Here is a 20456-nt window from a genome sequence, read left to right on the forward strand (position 1 = left end):
TCCCAGCACGGCTGACTTGCCCAGTGGGCTGCATTTTCCTGTGCACAACTGAGTGTCTGCAGGAACTCGTGAACCTCAGCATCTCCTCCCTGAGGGTGGACACTGAGGACCCCAAGTCTGCTGAGGACTGAGGACACACAGCTCCTGGGAGCGCCTTAGGGCTCTGCTCCCCCACCTCCCTGTGGCCCTGCAGCTGTGTCCTCACTCCTGCACTTCTGTGTGTGAGGATGTAGCCTGGGGCTGACGACAGTCACAGCACGTGTGGACTTGGCAGCGGGTTTGCCCGGGGTGGGGAGTGCTGTCAACATGTCATCAGTGGGGTTATCCCTCCTGGAGCCAGAAGTGACCAGTGTGTGTCCCCACTCTGACGGACGCCCTGTCCATGGGACCCTGGTCTTCTCCTGCCCTGAGACGTCACCCCTTCGGGTCTGGTGCAGGTCAGCTCTTCCTCAGCACAGAGATCTCACCTGTGCACTGACTGAGTTAGAACCTGCTGTCTATGCAAAGCCCTTCCCGGTCTGGCTTTAGCCACAGCAGTTCTGCAGGAGCATGTCTTCTGTGCCAGATCCCGTTTCCCAACACCTGAATGTGCTCTGGGGAGAGGCCCCACCTCACTCTGCCTCAGAGCTTGTGGGGTCACTTGTGCCCGATACTATGCAACATGGCCAAGACTCCTGAGGGTGACCCTGGAACTGTGGGCGTCTGGCATCCAGGTCACTGAGCTTCTAGGTGCGCCCTCATCCCTTGGCTCAACACCTTCGTCCATCATCAAAGCCAGTGGAGTCCTGTGGTGCATCTCCTAACAGGCTTTCCTCTCTCCTGCACTTTCGCTGATTTTGTGATCCCACTGGACCACCTGTAAAACCCAAATATGCTTCTCATCTCATGGGACTGGAAGGCCGCAGACCACATCCCCAATTCCACTACCAGTTGGTTTCTATGGGGTTTCATTTATGGCATCAGAATTGGGATCCAGAGAATCCCCAACAACTCCTAAGCCATGAGCAATTTGATGCTGGTACCCACTCTGACCTGTTGAGTTCAGTGCTCTGAATGAGTGTGGTCTCGTAGCTTTGTGTGGAGTCTTTAGGTTTTCTATCTACAGTGTTCTGTGGATAATGAGAATTTTGCCTCTTGTAGTAAAGAATCCACTTGCAATGTAGGAGTGCTGGGTTGACTCCCCGTGTGTGAGATTCCCAGGAATAGGAAAGGCAACCCACTCCAGGATTCTTGCCTAGAAAGGACAGAGAAGACTGGCACGCCACAGTCCATGGGGTACACACACACACACACCTGTTACACACACACTCCTGTCACACAAACACACCAGTCACACAGACATACAGACAGACACAATCACACACCCAACAAACCTGTCACCCACACACATACCTGTCACACACACACATACTTGTTACACACAGCTGTCACACACACACACCCCTTTACACACACACACACACAAACATGTCACAGACACACAGACACCTGTCTCACACACACACCTGTTACAGACACACACCTGTCACACACAAACACACCGCTGTTACACACACAAACACACACAGCTGTTACACACACACACTCCTGTCATACACACACATACATACAGGCATACAGACACACACACTCACACACACAACACACCTTACACACACACACACGTGTCACACATGCACACACCTGTCACACACCCATATACTTGTCACACACACCCCTTTCACACTCACACCTGTCACACACACCTCTTCACACACACAGACACAGCGGTCACACATAGACATCTGTCACACACACTCACCCCTTCATACATAGACACACCTGTCACACACACTCACCCCTTCAGAAACAAAACTGGCACACACACACAACTGTCACACACACACACCCCTTCATACACAGACACACCTGTCACACACACACACCCCTTCATACAAAGACACACCTGTCACACACACACACCCCTTCACACACACACACACACACCTGTCACACCCACACACCTGGTACACACACACACACCTGGTACACACACACACCTGGTGCACACACACCCCTCACATATACAGACACACCTGTCACACACACACCTGTCACAGACACACACACACACCCCTTAACACACACACCTGTCTTACACACAGACACATCTGTTACACACACAGAGACCTGTTACACACACAATGAATGTCACACAAACATACAGACAAACAGTAACACACATCTGTCACACATACACGTACCTTTACAGACACACACTCCTGTCAAACATGCACCTGTCACACACAGACATACTTGGTAGACCACACTTCTGTCACACACACACACACCCTTTCACACACACACCTGTTACCCACACACACATGTCACACACACACCTGTCACACAAACACACTCACCTGTCATACAGACATACAGATACACACAGTCATCCACACACCTGTACACACACACACACCTGCTACACACACCTGTCACACACACCTTCAAACACACACACCTGTGACACACACTCACCTGTCTCACACTCACACACATGTTACATACGCACACAGTCACACACACACCTGTCAAACACACACATGCCTACACATGCACAGACACCTATCACCACAGAAACACACACACCTGTCACACAGAGACATGCTAACTCTCTCACACACACACACACACCTACACACAAACACAAGCAAACACATGCACACATTCACACTCACAAATATACACACATACACAAACACTCATGCACACATCACACACACAAACATGCACACACATCCACACTCGCCCATAGACTCAAACACATTCACACACTCATATACACACTGACACACACACAAACATGCACACACATCCAGACTGGCATGCTCACATACACACTCACACACATTCACACACTCATACACAGAATCAGACATATCCTCACATAATTCTCATGGACTCTCTGTGCTGTGTAATCCCAACAGGCCCCAATATTAAACGTTACCAGTCCTTGTCCTGCTAGTTATTGTTTTCAGTGAAAAGAGAAGACTCCATCTCTGAGACTCCCTGGCCCCCTCCTCACATGCTCCTGGGCAGCAGCCTGCACTGGGGTCCTGGGCACCCACTGCCTGGGCTCACAGGGCAGTCTTAACAGTGTTTCTGGTCTGGTATTAAGTGGCTGTGTTCTACCTTCAGAGTATTCTTCTAGAGACAGCATGTTGTTTTAATGATCTCTAGAAATAGCCTTTGGAGAAGGAAATGGCAAGCCACTCCAGTGTTCTTGCCTGGAGAATCCCAGGGATGGGGCATCCTGGTGGGCTGCCGTCTCTGGGATTGCACAGAGATGGACACGACTGAAGCGACTTAGCAGCAGCAGCAGCAGCAGAAATAGCCTCAATAAATGCACACACTCTGTAGAGAGACCCCAAGGAAGGAGTTTGTGAGAACACCTGGACGTCGCCGCCTGGGGCTGCAGGGGCACTGATGCAGTTGACACTCATAGTGAGTCCAGAGGCTCTCGAGGACGTGGGGTCCCTTGGCCTCCTGGAGCCCCCTGTGGGCTAACATCATGTCACAGGATAGCTGCACGCAGAAGCGCGGGGCTCGATGCCCACTCCACCTACCGTTCACTCCTGGGCTCACCTGTTCTTGCAGCACCTGGACCCTGCAGGGGCCCCACAAGAAGGTCCAGATGAGCCCCCTTGTCGGAAACCAGTGCAGTCGCCCCTGACAACTCACAGCACAAACAACTGAGGGTCTACTAGTGCCCACACCTGTGAGGAGACACCTGAGACGCTGCAGGAGGATGAGGCAGAGCCCGTGTCAGTGACTCAGGAGAGGCTGCCCTGAGGGAGTGCTCACCCAGGGAAAGGGGGATTGAGCATGCTCAGTCACCTCGGTCGTGTCTGACCCTTTGAGACCCCACAGAATGTAGCCCACCAGACTCCTCTGTCCATGGGATTCTCTGGGCAGGAACACTGGAGAGGGTTGCCACAACAGCACCCTGCAGAGAAGCTAGGCCAGCCATGTGCGTGTCCCCAGGCAGGACATCGCTTCAGCAGAATGGCCTCGGGGTGCATCCGTCCTCAGACTCCATCCTGCTTCTCTCCATCCCTCCTGACCACCTGCCTGAGGACCTCAGGACCTGGTGTCAGTGAGGAGATAGACCCACTGCGGAGTCAGCCACGTGTCCTCCAGCAGGACCCTGTGACAAGCCTGCTTCCCCCTGTTCTGAGTCTCTGATGGAACCTTCATAAATATTCCTGAGATCGTCAGATACCCAAGAGCAGGAGAGGGATACTGGCCATGTTGATCAGGCAGGAGAGAGCGGGTCTGAGGCCAGTAGTGAGGGCTCCAAGCCTGGTCTCAAGCCTGTGGGTACCAGACCTCAGCGCCCTGCCTCCTGAATGGTGGCTGGCTGTGGTGTCTGCACACTAGCTCCCCTCCTCAAAGAGGCTGCATATCATAGCTCTGCCAGGTCCTTGGAGGTCACATGAGGGTAGGGGCTACCTGCATTGTTGAGGTTGAATACCCATGACTCAGGGGATCTGGGTCTGAGCTCTGAGCATTGCCAGGGTTTTCAGTACTGGGCCATCTGCATTCTACTCCCTCCTGGGCTGCAGTGCCCTGGTGCATTCCCTTCACTTAGCCATGAGATATGACCCCTCCGTAGGTCTGAAGTAGACAAGAATTTCTGTTCACCTCCTAGGAGAAGCTGGGCGAAGAGCTCTTCTATGGAGGGTCTGCCTGATTAACCTTCTGGATAGGTGTTAACATTTCTCAGCATTGGCCTTCCCTTTGTCCGTCAGGTGTCCTGAAGGGATAAATATGCACACTCACCTTGAAGACCTGGATGTTTGTGGAGTTATATCCCACAAACCATGGGCTGTGGCCTCCAGGATCTCTCATCCTTACAGTGGTTATTGCTGGTCCTGCAGGAATTGGTAGTAATTACCCAGAAGGTGCTCCTCCTGAAGCTTTGCATTCCTGGGCAGATCTCCCCTGGACTGTGGATTGCCCACCTCTCTGGTATTGTGCTGGGGGATTGCCCTGTAATGTTAGGACTTTGTTAGGTCCAGGGAAACTTTTGGTGTTGAGAATTTCCTTGCTTTAATGGTGGAAATCACGGTTTCCTCACACACTACCTCTTGATGCAGGAACCAGCAGGTACCAGCTGAGGTTGTCCTTGACCTGGGAGTCGAAGGAGAAATCCAATGTCACTAAGAGTCAGAGGAGCCTGGACAGACTTGACCAACATAGAGAGACAGGGATGAAGGACTCAGCAGGGCACTTATTTTAGGCTCAGATTCTGAAGCTCTTCAATAGGCTGGAATTCAGAAAGCACCACGGTGAGGAGATTTATGTCCCTGGTGGCCCAGTTGTAGTCAGAAGGCAGGATAAAGTGCCTCTCTGTGATTCTGGGTTCCTTAGGTAATTTGATAGGAGCTGTCCCCTTCTCCCAGCCCCTTTCCATGTCCCCGTGTAACCAGGGAATGCAGTCATCACATCCATACATGATAGGGGGTCCCTTGAGGGAGGGGCTGACATGTGGGTGTGCCATGTGGAAGGTTGTTCATTCTCTCCAGGTACATGAACTGCTGATTTCACCAAATCTGGGACCACCCGCATCTGGGCTCCTTGTTTCATTGGCTTGTGATTTTTCTCATTGTTTGGGCTTCCGCGATTCAGTTCAAGCTTCCCTGATAGCATGCTCCTTGGAAGAAAAGCTTTGACCAACCTAGACAGCACATTAAAAAGGGGAGACTTTATTTGCTGGCCAAAGTCTGTCTTGTAAAGCTATGGATTTTCCAGTAGTCATGTATGGATACGAGAGTTGGACCATAAAGAAAGCTGAGCGCTCAAGTATTGATGTTTTTGACAGGTGGTGTTGGAGAAGACTGTTGAGAGTCTTTGGCCTGCAAGGAGATCAAACCAGTCTATCCTAAGGAGACCAGTCCTGAATATTCATTGGAAGGACTGATGCTGAAGCTGAAGCTCCAATACTTTGGCCACCTGATTTGAAGAACAGACTCATTGGAAAAGACCCTGATGATGGGAAAGATTGAAAACTTGAGGAAAAGGGGATGACAGAGGATGAGATGGTTGCATGGCATCATCGACTGGATGGACATAAGCTTGAGCACGTTCTGGGAGTTGGAGATGGACAGGGAAGTCTGGCATGCTGCAGTGCATGGGGTTGTGAAAAGTCAGCCATTACTTAGCAGCTGAACTGTTAGCTCAGTTGGTAAAGAATCATCCTACCGTATAGGATTCGACTCCTGGGACTGGAAGATCTGCTGGAGAAAGGATAGGCTACCCACTCCAGTATACTTGGGCTTCCCTTGTGGCTCAGCTGGTGAAGAATCTGCCTGATTTGGGATACCTGGGTTTGATCCCTGAGTTGGGAAGATGCCCTGTAGAAGGGAAATGCTACTCACTCCGGTATTCTTCCTTGGAAAATTCCATGGACTGTATAGTCTGGGGGATCACAAAGAGTTGGATACAACTGAGCAACATTCACTTTCTCATTGTTTACTCTGTTCACTTCTCTTTGTGTGATTTCTGCTGAATGAGACTCACATAATGATCGGAAGATGGCGCTAGTGATAAGGAACCCGCCTCCCAATAAGCAGATGTAAGAGACACAGGTTTGATCCCTGGGTCACGAAGATGCCCTGGAGGAGAGCATGGTAACTTGCTCCAGTATTCTTACTTGGAAAATTTCATGGACAGAAGAGCCGAATGGGCTACAGTCCATTGGGTGGTAAAGAGTCTAACATGACTGGAACGACCAGCATGCATATATTAGGACAAAAGTGTTTAAAATCACCACGTTCCATGAGCTAAAGGTAGTGTTTGTTCCATGAGACAGTCAGGAGGGATGGCTGAACACCACGACGGTGCTCACAATGGCTTCTTTATTCATCAGGGAATATTCTGTATATTCCTTAGATGTATTGTACTCTCTCATTGAAAGACTTGTCCTCACATATACTTCTCGTGGCTCATAGCTGGACAAGAAAGCTGAGGATATCAAGTAGGCATTGTTTTAAAGTAAAAGCTTCCCTTTAGTATGTGTCCTCTATCTGCCGTAAAACCACCCAAAGGACAGAGGCTGCTGCACCTACTAGAGCCTGTCAATTAGTGAAGGGAGGAATGCCGCTCAGTGGTGCTCAAAGAGCTACACCACACTCAGACCATTATTCATAGTTCTCTCCATGGAAATTCATTGGGACCCCACCCCAGGTTGATGTAGAAGGTGAGTCTGAGGACACCACAGACATATATGCAGGAACAGACGACACAAACTTTTCATCTTCCTGCATCTGTGCGTGCTGTCAGCAGACTCAGCTTCTATCTCAGGCTGGCGTGTAGGTCCCGCTGCGTCTCCATATAGAGAACTATGGCTGATGCAGTGAGTGAGATGTCAGTTCACTTAGCACCACCAAGGGGGGTTCTTCCCTGGCTCTTGGTTTATACACCTCTGTTGTCTGAGTCCAGCTGCATTTAAACTGCTGACCGCTGTCTAGCTGGTTCACTGGCCCTGCTGTGCTGAGCCGCACTGTTGAGTCACACAGAGCCTCTCCTGTGGACATAGCGAGCTTACACCAAATGTCCAGAGAACGGGCCTAAGTGACAAGAGGAAGCAACCCTAGAGACTGTGTCTTTCATGCAGTGAGGATATAATCCCCTATCCCAACCACCAATCTGCCTCAGAGACTGAGGAGGTACCTAAGAGTCATGAATGCAGAGAAGTTCCCCAGAAAAACTGCTACAAGGAGAGGAAGCCTCCCAACAGGAGACCAGCTGTCAATGACCTTCTGCACCTGCTCGTGCAACACACAATTGTGTGTGCCCAGCACCCACTGCTGGTCATAGAGCCCCCAGAGGGTGGCTTGTGTCTGGGTTCACACTGCCTTCCCCTCACTGTGTCTCTTGCCCAGCAACACACGGCCGTGTCCTCAGCGGTCACAGAGCTCAGCTGCAGGGAGAACTGATCTTGGATGTCTCTGAGATGGAGGCGTGGCTCCTGATGGAGGGGCTGTGGTCAGTGTCACCGTCGTAGTTTATGCATGCCATCTGCTCTAGCCCCTTCCCTGCGGCCTGGGATATCCAGTTCCCACAATAACAATGTGATGGAGGAAGCAGAGACAGCGCACCTGAGGACAGGGTCAGTGAGGGCTCACCAGTTCTGGCCCGACTGCTGCAGTGCTTCTGGGAGGGGACACTGGGAAGGAGAATCAGTCCCTGTCAGTGACCTGCAGTCACAACGATCCCCACAGTCCCATATCTGCACCTGAGACCCTCAACTTGGGAGCTGTCACCAGGCAGAGGAGAAGACCCCACACCCCTGTCTTCTACACCACCACGCTGCCTTTCCTGACACCTCAGCCCTGTGGGAGGAGGGATGTGAGCTCCCTCAACCCAGGGGTGGATTGTACCCTGGAGCATGAGGAGGAGTTTCCATGTGGACCAGCCCTGTCCTTGTAAGTGGGGATGGAGTGTGATCACCATCCCTGTGGTGTTTCTGGGTCCCTGTGAGGTCTCTTCCCTTCAGCTCACTCAGTATTTGAATTTGGTTAGGGGAACATGTGGTTTATGAGCTGCATTGAAATCACTGCATCCAGGAAGAGGACTGAAGACACAGTATAGGATGGCCCTGTCTTTTCATATAGATATTGTTTTATCATCTGACTATTTGAGTTCAGTCAGTCACTCAGTCGTGTCTGACTCTCTGGGACCCCATGGACCACAGCACGCCAGGCCTCCCTGGTGTCACCAACGTCACATCACCAACTCCTGGAGTTTACCCAAACCTAAGTACATGGAGTGAGTGATGCCATCCAACCATCTCATCTTCTGTCATCCCCTTCTCCTCCCACCTTCAATCTTTCCAAGCCTCAGGGTCTCTTCAAATGAGTCAGCTCTTAGCATCAGGTGGCCAAAGTATTAGAGTTTCAGCTTCAACTTCAGTCCTTCAGGATTATTATGAATATTCAGGATTGATTTCCTTTAGGATGGACTGGGTGGATCCCCTTGCAGTTCAAGAGACTCTCAAGAGTCTTCTCCAACACCACAGTTCAAAAGCATCATTTCTTCGGGGCTCAGATTTCTTTGCAGTCCAACTCTGACATCCATACATTCCTACTGGCAACACCATAGCCTTGACTGCTGCAGCAAAGTAGCGTCAGTCTTGTCCGACTCTGTGCGATCCCATAGATGGAAGCCCACCACGCTCCCCCGTCCCTGGGATTCTCCAGGCAAGAACACTGGATTGAGTTGCCATTTTCTTCTCTAATGCATGAAAGTGAAAAGTGAAACGGAAGTTACTCAGTCGTGTCCGACTCTAAGCGACCCCATTGACTACAGCCTACCAGGCTTCTCCATCCATGGGATTTTCCAGGCAAGAGTACTGGAATAGGGTGCCATTGCCTAGACGAACCTTTTTTGACAAAGTAATGTCTCTGCTTTTTAATATGCTGTGTAGATTGGTCATAACTTTTCTTCCAAGGAGTAATCGTCTTTTTGATTCCAGGTTGCAGTCAGCATCTGCAGTGATTTTGGAGCCCCCCAAAATAAAGTCTCTCACTTCTTGCACTGTTTCTCCATCTATTTGCCATGAAGTGATGGGACCGGATTTCATGACCTTAGTTTTCTGAATGTTGAGTATTAAGCCAACTTTTTCACTCTCTTCTTTCACTTTCATCAAGTAGCTTTTTGTCCTTCTTCACTTTCTGCCATAAGGGTGGTGTCATCTGCATAGCTGAGGTTATTGATATTCCTCCCGGCAATCTTGATTCCAGCTTGTGCTTCATCCAGCCCAGCATTTCCTATGATGTTCTCTGTATATAAGTTAAATAAGCAGGGTGACAATATACAGCCTTGATGTACTCCTTTTCCTATTTGGAACCAGTCTGTTCCATGTCCAGTTCTAACTGTTGCTTCTTGACCTGCATACAGATTTCTCAAGAGGCAGGTCAGGGGGTCTGGTATTGACATCTCTTTAAGAATTTTCCACAGTTTATTGTGATACACACAGTTAAAAGCTTTGGCATAGTCAATAAAGCAGAAATAGACGTTTTCCTGAAACTCTCTTGCTTTTTTGATGATCCAGAAGATGTCGGCAATTTGATCTCTGGTTCCTCTGCCTTTTCTAAAACCAACTTGAAGATCTTAAAGTTCTCAGTTCACATATTGTCCAAGGCTACTTGGAGAATTTTGGCATTACTTTACTGGCGTTTGAGATGAATGCAATTGTGCAGTAGTTTGAGCATTCTCTGGCACTGCCTTTCTTAGGGATTGCAATGAAAACTGCCTTTTCCAGTCCTGTGGCCCCTGCTGAATTTTCCAAATTTGCTGTCATATTGAGTGCAAACTTTCACAGCATCATCTTTTAGGATTTGAAGTAGCTCAACTGGAATTCCATCACCTCCACTAGCTTTGTTCATAGTGATGCTTTCTAAGGCCCATTGACTTCACATTCCAGAATGTTTGGCTCTAGGTGAGTGATGACACCATCATGATTATCTGCGTTGTGAAGATGTTTTTTGTACAGTTCTTTGTATTCTTGCCACCTCTTTTTAATATCTTCTGCTTCTGTTAGGTCCATAACATTTCTGTCCTTTCTTGAGCCCATCTTTGCATCAAATGTTACCTTGGTATCGTTAATTTTCTTGAGCAGATCTCTAGTCTTTCCCATTCTATTGTTTTCCTTTAATTCTCTGCATTGATCCCTGAGGAAGGCTTTCTTCTCTCTCCTTGCTGTTCTTTGAAAGTCTTCATTCAAATGGGTATATCTTTCCTTTTCTCCACCTGTCTCTTCTTTTAACAGCTATTTGTAAGGCCTCCTCAGATAGCCATTTTGCTTTTTGCATTTATTTTTCCGTGGGGATGGTGTTGCTCCCTGTCTCCTGTACATTGTCACAAGCCTCTGTCCATTGTTCATCAGGGACTCTGTCAGATCTAGTCCCTTAAACCTATTTCTCACTTCCACTGTATAATCGTAAGGAATTTGATTTAGGTCACGCCTGAATGGTCTAGTGGTTTTCCCTAGTTTCTTCAATTTAAGTCTGAATTTGGCAATAAGGAGTTCATGATCTGAGCCACAGTCAGCTCCTGGTCTTGTTTTTGCTGACTCTATAGAGCTTCTCCATCTTTGGCATCAAACAATATAATCAATCTAATTTCTGTGTTGGCCATCTGGTGATGTCTATGTGTAGAGTCTTCTCTTATGTGGTTGGAAGAGGGTGTTTGTTATGACCAGTGCATTCTCTTGGCAGAACTCTATTAGCCTTTGTCTTGCTTCATTCTGTACTCCAAGGCCAAATTTGCCTGTTACTCCAGGTTTTTCGTGATTTCCTACTTATGCAATCCAGTCCCCTGTAATGAAAAGGACATCTTCTTTGGATGTTAATTCTAGAAGGTCCTGTAGGTCTTCATAGCACCGTTGAACTTACTTCTTCAGCATTACTGGTCAGGGTATACACTAGGATTACCATGATATTGAATGCTTTGCCCCAGAAACAAACAGAGATCATTCTGTCATTTTTGACACTGCATCCAAGTACTGCAGTTCAGACTCTTTTGTTGACTATGATGGCTACTCCATTTCTCCTAAGGGATTCTTGCCTGCCGTAGTAGATATAATGGTCCTCTGAGTTAAACCCACCCATTCCAGTCCTTCTTAGTTGGCTGATTCCAAAATGTCGATGTTCACTCTTGTCATCTCCTGTTTGACTACTTAGGAAGCATGAAATAACAGGCAGATGAGATACTGTTACACACCTTTAGAGGAGCTAAAGTACAAAATGCTAACGTGCTCAAATGCTGGATGTCAAATGTGAGATGTATGGATGTGAGAATTTCTTCACTATGAAGAAAGGTGAGCGCTGAAGAATTGATGCTTTTGAACTGTGGTGTTGGAGAAGACTCTTGAGAGTCCCTTGGACCATGAGGAGATCCATCCAGTCCATTCTAAAGGAGATCACCTGGGTGTTCATCGGAAGGACTGATGCTAAAGCTGAAACTCCAATACTTTGACCACCTCATGCGAAGAGTTGGCTCATTGGAAAAATCTGTGATGCTGGGAGGGCTTGGGGACAGGAGGAGAAGGGGACGACAGAGGATGAGATGGCTGGATGGCATCACTGACTCGATGGACATGAGTTTGAGTATTCTCCTGGAGTTGGAGAAGAACAGGGAGGTGAGGTGTGCTGTGATTCATGGGGTCCCAAAGAGTCGGGCAGGACCGAGAGACTGTACTGAACCGTATTGTTAGGATCCAATTGTTTGCGTTGTTTCCTTTTATTTTCATTTCTATTTCATCTATTATTTATCTGTCTACCAAATGCAGAACTAGCCACCTACAATTCACCCCTTACGATACAGCCTAACTGGTGTCCAGACATTTTCAAGTGTCCTCTGGGGAAAAAGTCACTCCAGTGCTCTATGACATCAATTGCCAACTTCAAATACTACTCACTATTTAAATGAAAGACACAGAGTCTAACAGAGCTGGGGAGAATTTCAGCCTGAGAGGATTTGGAAATCCATCTGAAGGTGAAAGCAGACTCGAAGTTAAGTAGAAGAATTAACAATTAAAAAGTTGACAGCAGGTAACAGAAAGTGGTGACCTAATAGGTCCCCTGAGTAAATATTTCTGTGCAGCCTGTCCTAAGACAGATGGGGAAAGACAGACCAGCCTGACTCCATGAAATCGCATCCCAGGTTCAGAAACAGGAAAGCTCTCTGGGGTGACAGTGGAAGGAGCTTGCAGGGGAGGGAATGTTCCAGTGGAGAGACCCCAGCTTCTGAGAGAAAACCTCATCGTGACATTTTCTCTCCTGCCTTGAAAAGTGTCCTCTTGTTTCCTGATGGCGCGGGTGTCCCCTGGTGCTTGGAGCAGCCCTGTAGGCAGTGTTACGTGGGTTGGGTCTGACTTCTCCCTGGACCTCCTGGGACAGCAACACAGGGTTGTGTCCAGGTCCTCGTGGAGCTAGATGGACATGTCTCTGGATGGAGAGTGGTTTCTGGAGAGACATGCTCTATGCTGCGCTATTCCCGGGACCAAAGCACCCCGTCACTGCAGCTCTGACTCTTAAGAGCGAGGGCTCCAGTCCCAGCAGTCAGCACTCTGTGTGATGCAGAATCCACAGACAGACCAGGTGAGGAGAGGGCCTCCAATAGTCCTGGTTCGACTCCCGCCCCAGCACCTGGGACAGGACACCTGGGAAGGAGAAAGCATGAGACCTCTTCACAGAGGTCACTACATCACTCCACCTTCCTCAGACCCGGGGGATGCTCACAGCTCAGAGATGCCAGCAGGATGGGGAAGGACCAGACAGATCATCTTCCTCTGGGTTAAAGCTGACTTTCAGAGGACCAGGTCAATGAAGATAAGAATGCTGAATCCCAAGGTGACAAGGACGCCTTGACCACATTCTACTCTGGCTTCCTAAAATTTGTTTCTCAACGAGGTCTTGACCTGTGGGTTTCTGTGTCCATCCTTTCCTAGTTTTATCAAGACACCTAAGTCAGATTAGTGAGCACGCTTACCCTTGACCTCTGATCATTCTCAATGTTGGAGTCATTTCATTAAACCTGCTGTCTCCCAGGTGATTCTGTTTTCCCTGATGTCTATTGACCAAGAATCCTTGGGAGACAGTCTAGCCAGGACCCCCTGAACTTGAAATCTCTTCATGGTCATCTTCCATCCAGTCAATCTCCTTCTTGTCCATAAATCTCCATTTTACCATCAGTATTTGGAACTCAACCAAGTTTCCAAGGCTACCTCAAAAAACAAAGATTGAGATCTGAATCCCATCTTAAAAAATGATATTTATATTTGAGGCATCAATGTCAAGCTCACATGCTGAGAAGTACCATTCTTGCCTGAATGAACCTTTCTGAGAGAGATATTTTCTATTTAAAATTAGCTTGCAGCAATGGGTGCTTAGAGACACTAGCCTGTGCATGAGGACTACGCACGGGGTCATTTTAAAGAGGGAAACTGTCACGTAAGGAGCACAAAATGTGAAAATATGTCAGTAAACTGAACATGAAGGAGACTGATTTACATGATTGGATGAAAAATGAGGGAATGGGCTTGACTTCCCTCAAGTAGAAACATGCATGTGTTGGATGATTTAAAGGCAGTCCACATTGTAAATGTCCATTAATGACCATGAAAAAATGGTATATGTTTTATTATGCTAATAGTAGCTAAAAAGTAGGTGAACTTGCAAATGCGGAATCTGAGTAACAAGGATGTCTGTATATGCAGTATTGGGGCTCTCTGTGCTACAACTATAACACTGGACACAGCAGAATTCTACCTGTTTTTGCAGTTTCACTGAAAGAAGGAGTGAGTCTCTTCCTTCCACAGGTACAAAACATGTACAGAACATGTCCATGTACATGTTCAAAAACAACAAAAATTGTAGCAACTGAAATCTCCTGTGTCTTCTCAGAACCTTCAAAAATTTCTAGATTCAGACTCACCAGGAAAATGGTGATGGGCCTCAGGGATATGCTGATATCCTTTCAGGAGAAGAAAAGTAAAGCAACAAATTATCGTTAGTTCTAGAGTATTAAATGTGTATGTAAAAAATCCATTCTACTTCAACAGGAAATTAAAACTGCAAAAACATGCATATTCCCACAGTATGCCGAGGGTGACATAAAGTACAGCAGTGAGACGTTAGGACACAGACAAGGGTCTCTGGTGGACTCTTGGGCTGGAAGAGGAAAGCACAGGCTTTCCTGAGCATCCCCTCCAAGCCCAGGGCACCTGCTCCTGGGCTCAGCCCTGTGCTCGGTGTGTCCCACAAGCCCCCTGGTGGTCATGGGGTGCCGGAGGGTGGCCTGTGTCTGGGCTGACATTGACATCCCCTTACTGTGTCTCTTGCACAGTAATACACAGCTGTGTCCACAGTGGTCACAGAGCTCAGCTGCAGGGAGGACTGGTTCTTAGACGTGCCCCTGGAGATGGAGGTGTGGCTCTTGATGGAGGGGCTGTGGTAAGTGTCACCATTATAGTATGTGCTTCCCATCCACGCTAGCCCCTTCCCTGGGGCCTGGTGGATCCAGCTCCTACCATAACCACGTGACGGAGCAACCAGAGACAGCACATGTGAGGGAGACGATCTGCGAGGGCTTCACCAGTTCTGGGCCCGACTCCTGCACCTTCAGCTGGGACAGGACACCCGGGGGCAAGAAGATTCAAACCCAGTCAGTCACCTGCTTTCACAATTACCCCCACAGATGTGTGCCTGATGCCTGACCTTCCCCTTGGGGAACAGCCACCAGTAAGAGGAGAAGACCCCAAAGCCTCATCTTCTACACAACAGCTCTGCCTTCACTGAGACCTCCATCCTGTGTAAGCAGAGAGTGGTGAGCTCCCATAGCCCAGGGGTGGGTTTTTCCTTGGAGCTTGAGGAGGAATGTGCATTGAGGAGCTCTATTCCTGTGAGTGCAGAGAGGCTGTGGTCACAATCACCCTGGTCATTCCAGGATCCCCATGGGTGCCTTCTGAGTTTACATGGTTGGCAAGCAAGGGTGGGAAAGCAGTGTGTCTATCAGATGGCTTGGAACCAGATCCCAGGGCAGGTCCCCCTTTCTGAGGCCAGAGTCTCTGTCCTGAGGGCCCCCACCTCCTGCCCCTTGCCCATCTCAGCTCAGCCCCTCGTCCTCTCAGTCCTTGGGTCTTTCCTCAGGGCTGAGCCCAGCACAACTCCTGCTTCCTTTCCCTGTGCCAGTGACGGTCACTGTGATGGGAGCGAGGACAGATTGTGGTGGTCTCCACATTGACTCCACAGAGAAATCCACCTGAGGACCTCTGTATTTGCCCTTATGAATGATCCCGACATAAGCTCAGAATGGGATGTGGACTTCAGAGATGTTGAGGCGAGATGGTATCACCCGGATTGGCTCACCTGGAATGTGTGTGTGTTGAGTGACTCAGTGAACTGGCCAAAGTGTCAATGTCTATATAAGGACACAAGGTAACAGTGTTTGTGTTAAGATGCCAATAAAAGCTAGCAAGTAGGTGAATTTGCAGTACAGAATCTGTGAATGATGAGAATCATTGCATATGCAGCCCTGGGGACCCCTGACACTGGAGCTTTTGACACTGCTTGCTCCAGATTATAATGGTGCAGTTTGACAGGAAGAAGGCGGTTGAGTCTTTTCCTTCCTCATGTAGAAAACAAAACAAAGATTAAAATGTTTAAATATCTGATGTTTCCTTTCAGGACAGTTAACACTTTTAAATTAACGAGAGTCAAGTGTTTTAAGTGTCAGCACTTAAAAAGCAGACTGAGAAGGCGATGGCAGCCCACTCCAGCACACTTGCCTGGAAAATCCCATGGACGGAGGAGCGTGGTGGGCTGCAGTCCATGAGGTCGCGAAGAGTCAGACACGACTGAGCAACTTCACGTTCACTTTTCACTTTCATGCATTGGAGAGGAAATGGCAACCCACTCCAGTGTTCTTGCCTGGAGAATCCCAGGGCCTGATGGGCTGGCGTCTATGGGGTCACACAGAGTCGGACACGACTGAAGTGACTTAGCAGTAGGAGCAGCAAGTGTTTTACTGAGTTCCCTTGAAGGAATAAAAATGAAGGGGAAAAAATTTAGCTGTTGAGTATTATGTGTGAGTGTGTGTTTTCAAAAAGCTATCCTTGCTTCAAGCTAAATTGAAATGTATATACACACACAGTTGTCTGAGAGTGACATAAACCACAATGAAATACCAGGACACAGAAGAGGGTCTGAGGTGCAGCTCCTGGGCAGGAGGAGGAAAGAGAAGCCCTGAGGAGAATCCCACCCAGGATCCCCATCTCCCAACGCCTCTTCTGCACCTGCTCCAGGGCTCAGCTCTGTACTGAGTCCTGAGCGCCCCCTGGTGGTCACGGGCCCCAATGCAGGGAGGTTTTTGTCTGGGCTCACACTGACTTCCCCTCACTGTGTCCTTCGCACAGTAGTACACGGCCGTGTCCTCAGTTGTCACGCTGCTCAGTGACAGAGAGACTTGGCTCTTGGAGTTGTCCTTGGTGATACTGAGCCGGGATTTCAGGGCTGGGTTATAGCATGTGTCTCCATCATTATCTAAACCACCAACCCACTCCAGCGCCTTCCCTGGAGCCTGGCGGACCCAGCCTACAGCATAGCTGGTCAATGAGAATCCAGAGGCCATGCAGGTGAGGGAGAGGGTCTGTGAGGGCTTCACCAGGCTGGGGCCCGACTCCTTCAGCTGCACCTGGGACAGGACCCCTGTGGAGAGAGAGAAGCACGGTGACCCGTGGGCTCAGATGCAGCTTCCCCACGTGCCCATGTCTGACCCAGAGACACTCACCTCTGGGGGCTGAGAGCACAAAGAGGAGGGTCCACAGTGGGTTCATCTTCGAGCAGATGAGAGTCACTACTCCCGCAAGTCTCTTCAAGCCTGAGGAGGAGGCTTGAATTTAAGGGAGCTGGTGCTGTGTTTCTACCCTGTGACCAGAGTGGATATTTGCATACGGGAGGGACCTCTGTATAAAAAGCAGAAAGCAGTGAATAGAGGTCCTGTCTATGGGGCTCCCCCTGTGAGGGGGATGCTGCCTGTGCCCTCAGAGAACTCAGCCCCTCCTGGGGTCCCCCTCCCTATACCAGGAAGACTGTTGAGGAAGGAAATGATGAAGGAGGGCTGGTCAGGAAAAATGATGCTTTCAGGGAGCAATGGTAGATTTGGGGAAGAGACTTTAATCCCAAGAATGTGTTTCCCTTTATTCAATAAATGCCCACCACACATTCAGGTACCAGCCATTTGTTAGACACAAACTCTAATTTTTTTTTTCTTTTCTGATTACCTGATGTTTACTTACGCAATATGCAAACATCAGAGAAAAATATACATGTTTGAATCACATTGAATTCATGGAGTTGAGTATAATTTAATGTTTATCAGAATTCCCAAATCATTTGTATTTCCCTTTGTTTTCTTGAGTGTTTTTCATCTTGAACAGCTTAAATAACCTCAAGAATCACTCTAGAGGTGGTTTGTTCTAGTAATTAAACACAGTATTAATTCTGTGGACAAAGTAGACATTTGTGCTGAGATGCTCGTCTTCCCAGCATGGATGACTTGCCCAGTGGGCTGCATTTTCCTGTGCACAACTGACTGTCTGCAGGAACTCGTGAACCTCAGCATCTCCTCCCTGAGGGTGGACACTGAGGACCCCAAGTCTGCTGAGGACTGAGGACACACAGCTCCTGGGAGCTCCTTAGGGCTGTGCTCCCCCCTCCTCGCTGTGGCCCTGCGGCTGTGTCCTCACTCCTGCACTTCTGTGTGTGAGGATGTAGCCTGGGGCTGACGACAGTCACAGCACGTGTGGACTTGGCAGCGGGTTTGCCCGGGGTGGGGAGTGCTGTCAACATGTCATCAGTGGGGTTATCCCTCCTGGAGCCAGAAGTGACCAGTGTGTGTCCCCACTCTGACGGGCGCCCTGTCCATGGGACCCTGGTCTTCTCCTGCCCTTAGACGACACCCCTTCGGGTCTGGTGCAGGTCCGCTCTTCCTCAGAACAGGGATCTCACCTGTACACTCACCGAGTTAGAACCTGCTGTCTATGCAAAGCCCTTCCCGGTCTGGCTTTGGTCACAGCAGTTCTGCAGGAGCATGTCTTCTGTGCCAGATCCAGCTTCCTGACACCTGAATGTGCTCTGGGGAGAGGCCCCACCTCACTCTGCCTGAGACCTTGTGGGGTCACTTGTGCCCGATACTATACAACATGGTAAAGACTCCTGAGGGTTACCCTGGAACTGTGGGCGTCTGGCATCCAGGTCACTGAGCTTCTACATGTGTCCTCATCCCTTGGCTCAACACCTTCGTCCATCATCAAAGCCAGTGGAGTCTTGTGGTGCATCTCCTAACAGGCTTTCCTCTCTCCTGCACTTTCGCTGATCTTGTGATCCCACTGGATCACCTGTAAAACCCAAATATGCTTCTCATCTCACGGGACTGGAAGGCTGCACACGACATCCACAAATCCACTGCCAGTTGGTTTCTATGGGGTTTAATTTATGGCATCAGAAGTGGGATCCATGCAATCCCCAACAACTCCCAAGCCATGAGCAATCAGATGCTGGTACCCATTCTGGCCTGTTGACTTCAGTGCTCTCTGGATGAGTGTGGTCTCGTAGCTTTGTGTGGAGTCTTTAGGGTTTTCTATCTACAGTGTTCCGTAGATCATGAGAATTTGGCCTCTTGTGGTAAAGAATCCACTTGCAATGTAGGAGACCTGGGTTGACTCCCCAGGTGTGAGGTTCCCTGGAGTAGGAAATGGCAACCCACTCCAGGATTCTTGCCTAGAAAGGACAAAGAAGACTGGCGCACTAGAGTCCCTGGGGCAACACAGTGCCAGACACGACTGAGGGACTAACACACACTTATCTCTAAACTCTATGCCGGCCCAGCAGTTCTGAAACGAAAGCTGACAGTGATACAGGTCTTCTTCAAGAAACGGAAGGAAACCATCCAACTTACTACCTCCAGAAATTAAAACAGAAACGCCACAAAAGCCCAGAGGCAGTAGTGGAAAGGAAAGGACAAAACAGTGCAGAAATGAATAATGTTGAGAGGAACACACACACAGAACACAAGACGATCAGTGAGTCAGGCTGGTGCTGCTGCGGTCAGTGCCATCGTTTCAAAGACAAAGAAAAGCACAACCTGTCGCCAGTCTCCCAAGGAGGAACAAGAACTTACTGGAATGAAACAAAATATAGAAAAGTCATAAAGCTAATACCTCAGAGATACAGAAAATCATATGAGATGATTACCAACACTTGTATGCCAACAAATTGGACAATCTAGAAGAAACGGACAAATTCCTAAACTGTAAAACCTGCAGGACTGAATCAAGATGGAGGAGACAACATGGAGAGACTGATCATGTGTGTGAAAATTGAATTTCATCATAGTAATTTTAAAATCTTCCAAGGAGCAACAGTCTCGGAACAGAAAGTTTCTCTAGGGACTTTTATAAAATGTACCTAGGATGAATTTAATGCAAAACTTCTGAAAACCTATTAGCAAATCAAATTCAACAATGAATAGAAAGGATCATGCACCATCCTCAATTGTCTTTTCCTTGAAGGTCACAGCAATGGTTCAAGATCCAAGCAGCAGGAAATAGGCTGGTGAAAGTGCTTAGCTTCAAATATGCACCACCTCCCACGAAAAGGAATGGCAAGTAAGGGGAAGATCAACAGGCCCAGAGGCTGGAAGAGGAGCCAAAGAAGATTATTCCCAGACCTTGGACTTAGTAGGGTTTGCATGGAGGGATTTAAACACTCTCGGGGCCAGTGGGGCCTCCCTGGTGGCTCAGCAGTGAAGAATCTGCTTGCACTGAAAGAAATGCAGGAGACTTGGGTTCAGTCCCTGGTTGGGAAGATCCCCTGGAGGAGGAAATACCAGCCCACTCCAGTATTCTCGGC

The 20456-nt window shown here is 48.7% G+C and overlaps 1 protein-coding gene across 1 annotated transcript; it reads right to left on the reverse strand.

Moving 5' to 3' along the window:
- Window positions 1-155: 155 nt before the first annotated feature.
- LOC112582710 lies at window positions 156-17395 on the reverse strand. The gene is made up of 7 exons (XM_045163844.1): window positions 17335-17395; window positions 16841-17252; window positions 16499-16581; window positions 15342-15445; window positions 15077-15171; window positions 14877-14961; window positions 156-215 (listed from the first exon to the last, which is right to left on the reverse strand). The coding sequence occupies exons 1-7, from the start codon at window positions 17378-17380 to the stop codon at window positions 156-158; spliced, it is 885 nt and encodes a 294-aa protein (XP_045019779.1). The 5' UTR covers window positions 17381-17395.
- Window positions 17396-20456: the final 3061 nt, after the last annotated feature.

The sequence above is a fragment of the Bubalus bubalis genome, chromosome 20, assembly GCF_019923935.1.
Source record: "Bubalus bubalis isolate 160015118507 breed Murrah chromosome 20, NDDB_SH_1, whole genome shotgun sequence".
Taxonomy (NCBI): domain Eukaryota; kingdom Metazoa; phylum Chordata; class Mammalia; order Artiodactyla; family Bovidae; genus Bubalus; species Bubalus bubalis.

Excerpts from the sequence above, each read along its gene's own strand:
- LOC112582710 (XM_045163844.1), bottom strand. The coding sequence starts at position 17,380 with ATGAACCCACTGTGGACCCTCCTCTTTGTGCTCTCAGCCCCCAGAG. Across the intron at positions 15,446-16,498 it reads TGACCCCATAGACGCCAGCC|GAATAGAGCTCCTCAATGCA; the intron begins CATCAGGCCCTG and ends CTGCACTCACAG. Across the intron at positions 15,172-15,341 it reads TACACAGGATGGAGGTCTCA|CTGAAGGTGCAGGAGTCGGG; the intron begins GTGAAGGCAGAG and ends GTCCTGTCCCAG.